At 39.4% G+C, this 12,256-nt stretch overlaps 1 protein-coding gene across 1 annotated transcript; it reads left to right on the top strand.

Annotated features, from left to right (window-relative positions):
• The first annotated feature begins 738 nt into the window (after nucleotides 1–738).
• LOC104248279 (uncharacterized) lies at nucleotides 739–1,464 on the top strand. Its single transcript, XM_009804509.1, has 2 exons — nucleotides 739–864; nucleotides 955–1,464. Exons 1-2 carry the CDS (start codon nucleotides 739–741, stop codon nucleotides 1,462–1,464), a joined length of 636 nt encoding a protein of 211 aa, XP_009802811.1.
• Nucleotides 1,465–12,256: the final 10,792 nt, after the last annotated feature.

Below are 12,256 nucleotides of genomic sequence, written 5' to 3'. Positions count from 1 at the left end.
AGCCTGCTGCCCTGAGAAAAGTTGGTTTGAACAACTTTTTGAAGAAGTTATGCCTCCGTTGAATTCTGATGGATTGCTTGGACGAAGGTTGGGTTCCATTGGAATATTTCTATGATAGACATGGGGACGAGAAAGGGTTTGAGAACTTCTCAGACACGAAATTCGTCAACCAATTTAGTTACGACGCCTGGAGGGAGTTGAGAATATTCGCGTTCATGATATCATTTCTGGGGATCATGGTCTTTCCAGAGCGTGGTGGGTGCATCAAAATTTGATAAGATGCGGTAGTCTCATTTTTGCAAAGTAGCGAGGATCATACCATTCTTCCCATGATTTTGGGAGATATTTTTCGAGCTTTGACCCATTGCCAAGAGGGTGAAGATTACTTTGAGGGATGCAACATTTTGCTGTAGATGTGGTTCATAAAGCACCTTTATCATTATCCAATAGTAATAAATTTCAATGATAATTGGCTAAATTACATTAGATGTCACCCATACAGGGCCGTGAGTTGTAATCTTCCAGAGAGGGTGAGGGTCTGGAAGACATTACTTGGTTCATTGAGTGGTGATAGAATCACTTGGAACTATTATTAGTTCTCTTCTGCTAGGGTCATATATATGTCGACGTATCACCCATTCTTCATACTCATGGGTTTCAGAGGTTTCCAACCCTACGCGCCCCTACGCATCATGCGCCAGCTAGGGAGAGAGAGCAAAAGAGGCCCTGATTGAGGACATGCGTCCGTTCATGTGGGAATTCAAGGGAGAGGAACGTCCAAGGGAGTCATATGCACAAAAGGTTTGGTTCGGTGGTCGATTTTCTGATTTGGACGAGATGGCAGTTGATCGTGAACGTGGGGAGGTAAGCCTTGCATACCTTGAGTGGTTTCACAACCAGACTATCCCCGACTAAAGGCCATAAAGATCCATACGGCATGCAGTTGATTGGGAGGAGACAAAGGCCAGAGTTAGAGAAATCGGAAGGGAAGTGGCACAAGAGTTCCAATCCCGTATTGACATTTTACAAGAAGATAAAGGCATTCTGGAGACGGCCATTGACATACAACAGGATGATTTTGAGCGGGAACAATCTCAGTGGGCACAAGAGAGGCGAGCACTCAAAGCTCAAATTAGACAGAAAAAAGTGATCACTACCGCTCAACAACAAGAAGAAAGAGAAGCCCAGTTCAATGTGGTCCGTGATCATGAACGTAGAGGTTTTGCTCCATTAATCCAAGGTTTGAGGGATCAGATAGGGGGAGTTGAGTCAAGCAAGGAGAGCCAGATCATGGAGTTTGAAATAGAAAGATATCACTACCAAAGTATGATCAATCGATTGGAGGGAGAGTTACTAGAAATTAGGAGCCAGAGAGATATGGCCTTGGACCGCGAGCGTGATGCGCTGGATCTAGCTGAGACCCATGGTCAGCAAAATCAAGAGTTGCATTTGGCTCAGGAATAAATTAAGGGAAAGATCCTCGAGGTAGCCATATATACCTCACGAGCATGCAGGATTTGCTAGGGAATGACACATCAGCGGTTTGCATAAGTATCATTGAATGTCTCCTGTCATATATCTGCACACTTGGAGATGATCTACCGCAATGTTGGGGGCCAGCCACAGGAACAAGCGCCTTGATTACAGTGATGCTGGTGGATTCTACTGCAGAGATCAAAGTCTTCTTTTAGTTAGCAGTCCTTTTGATTATTCTTTTGTTATCATTGAGTCTGTAAGAGTCTTTTGGTAATTTGAGTCTTGTTGTTTTGCCTTCTATCCTAAGAAGTTTGTTTGAGTGAAGTCTAGTCTTGTTTAAATGTTTATCTTTGTGTAATTCTTGTTTTTAAGTCTTATATGAATATATATATATAAATTAAAAATCAATGAAGTTTTTTTTGTTTTAGAAGAATTAAAAAATGAACCCAAAAGATGTTGTTTTTTTTGTATATATATGTATTAAAAAAAAATTAAAAAAAAACATATGGTCATGTTCCTAAACTATGTAATGATCTGCTCCATGCGGCGACATGATACGTAGGCAACCTCCAAAAGGTTCGATCAAATATTTTTTAATGACTCTAAAATGAGGGATCAAAATAAGGCAAGTGAAAGGAAAAACAAAAAAAAAGAAGGAAATAAGAGTGTCAATAAGCAGCAACCTTATAAGCCAGAATGAAACATGAATCCTTCCAAAAGCATGTTAGAAATAGTGATAATGTTAGAGACATAACATATTACGTGTGATTCATATATGTAAAATGTTTAACCCTACCACGTTTGTTGTCTCTTATTTAGTAAGCTTAAGGTGGTTGGTTTGTGGTGAAACTGGCAACACATCATTACTTCACCAAATCTAAAGGAAAAGTAGCAATGACAAACAATGATGAAATTGCGTTGGTTGGTGACGACCCCTAGGGTCAGTCAGTTGAGCAAGAGTCGAAGGAAGTAAGAAGATTGAAACAACAACTGTCTGATGTGTATCAGGCTTGGGTCTCCGGTCAGCCTCCGCCTCAGGATCCCTCAGAGGGAACTTCAACCGTACCCCTGGCTACTCAACTGCCGCTTCATGCAACGAGCGATCACATTCCACCACCATATGTGCCAAACTACAGCTTCCATGCCGCCCCTGGTACCTCTAATGTGCAACCTTTAACTGCACCGATCAGGAACACCCTTATTGTCGTGTATGGAGCACTGGTATATACAACCCCGCCACCACTTCCTGTGATGAGGCAAAATAATGAGCCACCATATCATGCTTATGATGGCCAATACTACTCCCCAAATATGGCTTTCAGGGTCTCGACTCCATACAATCAAACCCTTTCGTACGAGTTACTAATAGTAAATGAAAAGCCTGCCAAGACGATTAAGCCAGATGAGATAACCAGGAAAATGAAAAGTCTTGAATAGAATATAAAGAACATACAAGGACTAGGTGGTCACAAAAGTGTTTTATTTAGTGATCTATGCATGTTCCCTCACATCCATCTGCCACCAGGGTTCAAGACCCCAAAATTTGAGAAATATGATGACACGACGACCCTATCACCCACTTGAAAAGGTACTGCAACCAGCTGAGGGGTGTAGGTGGAAAAGAAGAAATGCTGATGGCTTATTTTGGGGAAAGTCTTATGGGGGTAGCCTCTGAATGGTTCATTGACCAAGATATCTCTCACTGGCATATTTGGGATGACATGGCCCAAGCCTTCGTTAAACAGTTCCAATACAACATAGATATTGCACCAGATCACAACTCCCTATCCAATATGAAGAAAAAGCTGACTGAAAGCTTTAGGGAGTATACAATCAAGTGGAGGGAACAAGCGGCTAGAATCAAGCCACCCATGGATCACCACGAGTTGATCACTGTTTTTATAGAGGCTCAAGAGCCTGATTACTTTAAGAACATGATGTCCGTGATGGGTAGACCTTTTGCAGAAGCAATCATAATAGGGGAGATGATCGAAAATGGCCTCAAAACTGGCAGAATTGTAAGTCAAGCTGCTCTCAAAGCCACCACCCAAGCAATCCAAAATGGGTTGGGAAGTTTGGCAAATAGAAAGAAGATAGATGAAGGATCCATGATGACTTCGGGATCCAGGAAAGTTCAAAGAGTGGCATCGCACCCTCATGTGCAAGTTTAGCAGGGGCAATCTAGCTTCGCTCAACATTATTATCCCCCGCCAATTCCTCAATACTCTATGGGCCCACAACAATATACAGTGTTCAATGCTCAATCATATGCTCGGCCTCCCAATCAGCAGGTACGGGTACCAGCTCCAAGACTCCTCCGACCTCAGCAACAAAAATTTTGGGCACCCTACAATGCTCGTCCCAAGCAGGATTATGGTTAAGAGCAGAGGCCGACGGAAAAATTCACTCCATTAGCTGATCATACTCTAGTCTATTCCAGAATAGACGTGATTGGACCCATCATTCCCCACCATATGCATCCTGATTCACATGGATTTCAAGCAAATTCTAGATGTGAATATCATTCAGGTGCCCCAGGGCATAGCACTGATGACTGTTGGCTTTGAAAAGAGCCATAGAAAGACTCATTGCTGAAAAACTAATTGCAGTGACAAATGGCGAGGACCCTCCTAATGTGACAAACAATCTATTACCAGTATACAATGATGTTCATTTTGTGGGAATGATTGGCTAGATCAAGAATACAAGCCAGTCGGTCAAGTAGAAATGACAGCGAGAGCAATTCAAGAAGAAACAAGTCTGGAAGTAAGTCCAAGCCGAGATGTGCCATTGATTGTGAAAGGAGCCCAGAGATCAGAGAAGGCAACTTTATTTGTTCCAAAAATCTCTAGGTTGGAAGTTCACTCCAATGTTCCAAGCTAAAGTTGTATGTTCTTGGAGGTCACCCCATCACAAGGTAGAATCAGGGCAATACGACGGGTATAACATAGCCGATCATAATCAAACCTGCCGTGCAACACCCTATGAAAAACACGAAAACCATCCCTTGGAACTACAAAAAAATTGTGATGACTTACAAAGGCAAGGAAATCATAGAAGAAGTGGGGGAAACTGGAGGTTTGACTCGATCGGAGAGGTGTTACTCTCCAGAAGAGTTGAAGAAGGCCAAGAAAATCAGAGAAGGCCAATTGCCAATAAAGAAACTAGTCACTAAAGAAGAGGTGGAAGAGTTTTTGAAAAAGATGAAAGTTCAGGATTACTCAATCATTGACCAGCTGAGAAAGACTCCTGCCCAAATCTCTCTATTATCTCTGCTCACACATTCAAAAGAGCATGCTCGGGTACTAATCAAGATCCTGAACGAGGCACATGTCTCAGAGAAGACCACAGTGAATCAGTTGGAGAAGATGGCCTACAAATTTTTTGAGGTGAACATAATCACCTTCACTGATGATGAGCTCCCCAAAGAAGGAGCCGGGCACAGTAGGGCTTTACACCTGACTGTTAAATGTGAGGGGCACTACGTAAAGTGAGTCATGGTTGATGGAGGCTCGAGCGTAGATGTATGTTCTCTCTCCACCTTGCAAAGCATGAAGATCAATACAGACATAATCCGACCCAGCAATATACGCACCCTGGATTTTGATGGCTCAATGAGAGATACCATCAGAGAGATTAACCTTACCATGGCGATTGGGCTGGTTGACTTTGAAATTGTCTTCCAAGTAGTGGACTTGGACACTTCTTATAACTTTCTTCTTGGAAGGCCATGGATCCATACGATCTGAGCTGTGCCATCCACCTTGCATCAGATGCTCAAATTTGAACATGACAGGTAAGAAATTATTGTTCACGAAGAAGACGAGTCTTCCATTTATAAAGACTCGTTAATACCCTGTATTGAGGCCAAGGAATGGTGTGAGTCCATTGTCTATCAGGGTTTTGAAGTGGTTGCTGTGGACCATGATGAGGAAGGAAAGCCCATTCTGCATCCTCGTCTATCCCCCACATCTGTAATGGTGGTTGCACTCATGCTGAGACAAGGTTATGAGTCAGGAAAAGGCTTGGGAGCATTATTGCAAGGAAATTTGGGACCCATTTCGCCGTTCAGTAACCAGGGTACTTTTGGTTTAGGCTTCAGGCAAACACAAGCAAACAAAGACAAAGCCAGGCATCGCAAAAAGCATGGATGGTCTTACAACAACCTATCCCTCACAGTTTCTACACTTTTGTCAAGCCACAACTCCAAGAGGGTCAAAATTCCCCGGTACAGGAAAACAATTGATGAAATTTGCCATGGACTCAGCTAGATATTTTCTGAAGTGAATATGATCCAGGCTAGTATAGGCACTAGTCGTGCCGATATGCAACTAATTGGCCCAGACACCATGCTCAACAACTGGGAAGCAACTCCTCTCCTCACAAGGAAGGAGTCTTGGTAGTTTGCTTTTGCAGAATTGTTTTTGTATTTTGGGTTACTTTCAGGGTTGTAATCCAAACATCTCAGTATGATTGTTTTGTTTTGATGTTAATCCTTCTATTCTTTCAAATTCAATGAAATGCAGTTTAGTTTGGTATTAAGTTTTGTATCTTTTCCTTTTTCTAATTCCTATCATTTTGTTTCCATTTTAGTTTTGTTAATGCCGACTTTAATAACACGACATGCATGCGGAATTCACGCCCTGATCTTAAAAAGCTGTCTAATATCGAAATAATACATCAAGAGGTTGAATATTATAAAGATGAGGTTGTTGAGGAAATTAAAAGAGAGTTGGAACAATTTGAAAACAAGCCTAAGCCCAACCTTAATGAAACTGAGCCGATTAATATCAGATGTCATGAAGAAGTTAGAGAAATGAAGATACGCATTCACACCGATGCCTTGATTCAACTTTTATTTGAATACAGAGATGTGTTTGCTTGGTCTTACGATGATATGCTGGGTTTAAGTGCTGATCAAGTGGTTCATATGCTTCCTACGTATCCTAATTTTCCACCAGTCCAACAAAAGCAAAAAAAATTTAAAACAGATATGAGTGACAAAATCAAAGAGGAAATAATGAAGCAACTAAGTGCTACTATGGTCAGAGCTATCTGATACACCACCTGGGTGGCGAATGTTGTGCCTGTGCCAAAGAAGGATGGAAAAACCAGAGTCTGTGTTGACTACAGGGACCTGAACAAAGCAAGTCTAAAGGATAATTTTCCTTTAACAAATATCCACATTCTTGTAGATAATTGCGCAAAGCATGAGATACAATCGTTCATGGATTGCTATGCTGGGTATCACCAAATTCTAATGGATGAGGATGATGCAAAAAATACCGCTTTCACCACTCCATGGGGGTACTTATTGCTACAGGGTCATGCCATTTGTGAGCACGTAATTTTTGCCCTATATGAATTACTCTCATAAATTCAAGAAAAATAAAATTTTCCCATTATTTTGCAATTTCGTAGATTTTTGTAGTATTTTTCGTTAATTGTTTGCATTTTTGTCTGCACATGTTAATTTGTTTAAATTATGAAAAATACAAAAATATGTTGTATTTACAGTTAGGATTTAATCTTACATTTTTAAAATTAATTAGTAATTTAATTGTCCCATAGAAATGGAAAAACACAAAAAATAGTTTATTTTTGCGTTTTTAATTTTAATTTTGGAATATTGGTAGTTTTCCATTTAAATTTGGTTCTTAAATTGTGGTAATTGTTAGCTAGAGTTAATTAATTTAATTTGATAGGATAATTTTATTAGGGATTAATTTAGGTTTATTTTTAATTTTAATTTAAAAGAAATTAGAAAAAAGGGAAATGAAAAGAAAAGAAAGCAAAAGAGGAATTGAATCAGATTTTTGGGCTTTATCTAATTCCAAGTCTCCAGCCCAAATAATTTTCCCTTGAAACCCGTTTAATTGAGGCCCAAACCCGTTTCCTACCCGGTCTGATCTCCACTTAACTGAAACGACCCCGTTTTAACAGACCAAATCAGGACCGTTGATCTAACGGTCCGGAAGTGGGGTTTGATAGGTATAATAGTGTCCGAACCCCTCTACCCCCCTCTCTCACCATCTCTCTCTCAACTCACTCTTAGAGACACCACCCAAACCCTAACGCCGCCACCATTCCCCACCCCTTCGAGCCCGACAGCGCCACCTTGGACCAGCCTCAAAATCTCACCATAGAACCCCCTCAACCTCCCCTTTCCCAATCCCTAACTAATATCCCTCGAATCGCCACAAAGTGGAGCCAATTTCAAATCTAAAAAGGGGCAGAGAAAAAAAAGCAAAATTTCTTGACTTCTTCAAGTCTCCATGACCGGTTAGGGTCTACATTGGTATTTCTCGCTGGTTTTCAACAAGAACCCGCGATGAATACCAATTTCGGCTTGAACTCGGGATAATGGAGGTCCGTTCAGAGCCATGGCAGAGGTCCGTCCATTTCCATTTAGGTATTTCGAGTCCTTAATTGTTTTCCTATTCGTTTCATTCCAGTTTTCATTCCCCTTTTGCTCCATCTCTTCTTCTCTCTATTATTTTCTTCGTTCTGAGTCAGTAGATGCTTGCATGCTTAAAATCAAAAGTTGTCAGTTTGTGTTTGTTTCAAGACTTGGTTCTTTTATTTTATTTCATTTTTTCTCTTTTGTTTGCAAGATAAAGGAATTCTAATTTTTCTTGTGGGGGCAATTTCGTTTAGCCCATTGGTTTTTCTAAGTTTGATCTTGAATTGGGTTATGAAGAATCAAAAGCCCAAGAGGGAATGTAATTGGAGTTTACAGACTCATACCAAATTGAGTCGGGGCATTCTGACCCATATGTGTTTTATTTTAATTATTGGGTCAGCTTGACCCATAAATTTTGGGGTAATTTTTAGGTGCTTAAGGTGTAGTTTAGGAACTTGGGCTTAAGGAATCTTTCTGTAACAGAAATGGGAAGCTTCTTAAAAGCTGACTTTGGGACTAAAATGAAATTGGATTTTTGAACTGAGGATTTTTAAGCAAAAACGAAAGTTGAAGAGGGATTAAAGTGCAAAATTTGAAACCCATTTCTGCTGCCCTAACACCCCTGTATAAAAGCATCATTTGCTGAATTTTTTTAGGGGGAGGAGATATGAAAAATTGAAAAATGACTGGAAATACTGTAAGGGTCTAAAATATCAGAACTTCACTGTTCCATTGGAGTAATTCTTTGATTCTTGAGGTTTTTTTTTATTTTTGAAGTTACCTCTGATTCATATGGGTTAGAAGATAGTTTGATTTGGATTTTAAAAGCTAGTTGGGTTGATGTGGAGGTTTTACTATTTCATTGGTATTGCTGGGTTCTTGATCTGCTGTTGCTGGTTACTGACCTTCCATTCCCTTTGTTATTCCCTTTTATTTCCAGGTACACGTTCTTGAGACTCGTACAATGTGATACTCAAATTGAAGATTGAAATGGAAATAAATTTTTTGAATTTCTTCCGTTTCATGTTCTTCCTAAATGCTATGTGTTTACTTTAGGATTTGAATATGGTTCTATTGGAGTGTAGGTGATTCAGAACATTTTAGACCTTATGCAGTATGTGTTAAATGAGTCAGTAATTGGATCCTACATTTCATTTTGGAACTTAAGTGAAGGGGACTGTATTAGAGCTATATTTTGTTGTATGATTCATTTAAAATGTCATGGCATATGTATTGTGTTTAAACAACATTCAGGAATAGCTAATCGAATGGGGTCCCAGGTCATGGTCAGTTTTATTTTTTCCTTACGAGTCATTTCTGGACATGTGTTAATAATATTCAAAGTTTCCTGGGTGTATTAGTTATTGGACAGTGATGAGATTTGTCAATACATGTTTCACTTGTTAATTGTGGTTATTTTGCATTAGCATGGATTCGATATTAAGTCTATGATCTTCAGCCTTGTTCTTTAAAGGTTTTGAGCTCATTAAGCTTTGGATTGTGAGGTCCTTTGCAAAGAAAACGACATGTTGCTGCTACATGTGCTTGTTTCTCGAGCCCAGTATCTCATTCGTTTGGATCATTGGATGTTCTCTTCCATAAGCAGATTTGGCTAATACATGCCAAAAAATAGAAATAGAAATTTAATTAGGCAATTTGTGTTAATTAGTTAAGGTTCATAAATAATTGTTAATTTAATCTCGTTGTGCTTTTAATCTAAATCAATTTGCTAGCTAGCCGATCTGTGCTTAAAGGCTGATTCTGAGGTTTGGGGCCTGATACTGGCCCATTTGACGCAAGTTATGGCCTACTAAGTCTGCTTGGGGGTATGTCCTTGGACATTCATCTCACATTAAGAATTTGGGCTCAATCTGTGCCCAGAATCTTGAAAGCACTCAGAGCCAGAAAATGGTAAACCCCGCTCTATGCGTTTGGCTTGCCTCGAAATAGTCTCTCTTGTTGTTGGCGATTGTTGTCCCAGTTAGTATCTAATAACTGGCACAATTCCTCATCGTTACAAATTGGTTAAGTCTAGTTTCGTAAAATTGATTCGAGAATTTCTTATGCCCTTTAATCAATTAGCCAAACCCCTTTTTACAATTAAGGCGAGCCATATTATATAATACAAATAGTTTATAGCCCTCAGGAGTTAGTTTAGAAACCTTTTGGTTAGAATAAATCGAGGTGCGCCGTGCCGAACAAAACCTTAAAATGCATGGCACTCTCTCAGCTAATATTGTTCATCCTTAGAAATCGAGGCGTGCCATTTAGCGAATTTTCATGGCCCTCGCAAAGTTGCAAATGCGTAGTTGCTCTAGATGCGTTATTTTAATAATTTACCTTCCTAAACTCGGGTGCGCATTTATGTGACCCAAATCCAAATCTCAACAATGTTAGATAAAATATGTTGAGGACCGCTGGTGCATTTATGTGACGTGGTTCAAGACGTGTTTTAATAACGTTACAATCTTCCTAAAAATGAATAAAAACGGTTAATAAGTTAAAATTGAACCATAGGTTAAAATATGTGCTAAAATCAGATAATAGGCCAATTATAATATATTGAGCGACCGTGCTAGAACCACGGAATACGGGAATGCCTAACACCTTCTCCCGAGTTAACAGAATTCCTTACCTGGATTTTTGTGTTCGTGGACTGTAAAATATAGTCAATCTTTTCTCGATTCGGGATTTGAATCGGTGACTTGGGACACCATAAGTTATCCCAAGTGGCGACTCTGAATTTTTAATAAAATAATCCCGCTTCGATTGTCACTTTAAGTTGGAAAAAACTCCCTATATACTCCCTTCCGGGGGTGTAGGTACAAAGGAGGTGTGACAGCTCTGGCGACTTCGCTGGGGATAGAACCCAGAATCTCTAGTTCAGGGTTCAAGAATTCGAGCTTAGAATAATTGTTATATTTGGCTTTTATTTATTATCTGGTATTAATTACATGTTTGGGCCTAATTTGCTAAATGTTGCTTTTTACCGCTTTGATATTACCTGAACTGTATATAAACTGCTACGAAACCCTTTTCTTCTCATCTTTGGGGATGTGCACGCTGGCGTGACTCCTCTCTATTAGTGTCATATCTTAAATTAGGAAGAGGCTCGGACAAAAAGCCGGATGGCCTTTTGGTTCCCGGTACGTAGCCCCCCTCGGCTCGAGTTGTCCGCTCGGGTACACAAGTCTAGAACAACATACCCAAGTTTTGAACTTAGAATAACTCAGCCTCATGCCGGATACCTAGTAGGAACGTTTGTTTGCATCACGTGCATCTGACTTTGGGGACTCAACACAGGGGTTGGGTCCGTCCTAGGACAGGTGTGCCTAAACAATAAAAGACCATCCTGATGCATCCTATGTGCTACATGTTGCAATTTTCAAGGGTAAAAAGGTCATTTGGCGGACCAATGATAGCTGAGGGCAAATGAAAAAATAAAAATAAAAAAAGAGAGGGTGAAGTGTGAAAATAAAGCAAGTAGGTCCCAATTATGTTTTATGTCAAATTTTTGTTAAGAAAAAGACCAAAAAAAGGAAAAATTCAAAAAGATTTTGCACTTTTTCATCATTTTCCGAAAATCAAAAATCAAAAAAAAAAAGAAAGGGAAAAGAAAATCCAAAAGAAGTTTACATGTTTCATCATTTTTCAAAAACAAAAGACAAAAAAATATTTTCTCTAAATTAGTTGTGTTTTTTTTAATTCTCGCCCGTATCCAATTTGCCCGAACTACGCTTATCTGATTCTCGTCTTTCGGGGCATGATACGTAGGCAACCCGCATAGGGTCCGGTCTTCCTAGTAAATCTTAGGTTCTTGTCTCTGCGGGGTCTTAACCAAATTTTGCACTTCTAGCCACCTTTTGGCCAAATAAGCCATTTTGTAAAAATAGCCTCAATCATGTCTTGCATGTGTCTAGTAGGGAATATTGTTGTCTCACATAGTGTTGGTTTCAGTTTTCTCATACAGGTGTGGATCCACTTACCGGAGTTTGAGCATGACAGATACCCCAGGACCACTGCATTCAGGAGCTGCCTGAGGAGTTTTTTGTTTTTTGTTTTTTTGAGTCTATTGTTCATTTCAGTCATTTAGTTGATGCTAGAGTCTGTCATAGTCTAGTTAAGTTTGTCGAGTCTTTTGTTATTATTTCGTATTTTGTATTTGAAAAAAATATGTGTAATAAATCAAAGATCCAAAAAAAGAGATTTGGCATTTTTATATTTCTGTTAGATTTTTTCTTTAGAATACTAACTCTATAAGTTCAAAAACATCTTTTGTGGTTTTTCCTTTAGGCAATTAATATCTAGAACTTAAAATAAATTATTTTTATATTTCCTTTAGTATATTAAGACTAAAAATCCAAAAAAAAAAAGAAT

This window comes from Nicotiana sylvestris, chromosome 2 (genome assembly GCF_000393655.2).
Source record: "Nicotiana sylvestris chromosome 2, ASM39365v2, whole genome shotgun sequence".
In the NCBI taxonomy this organism is placed as follows: Eukaryota; Viridiplantae; Streptophyta; class Magnoliopsida; order Solanales; family Solanaceae; genus Nicotiana; species Nicotiana sylvestris.
This window is presented reverse-complemented; position numbering and strand designations above follow the sequence as displayed.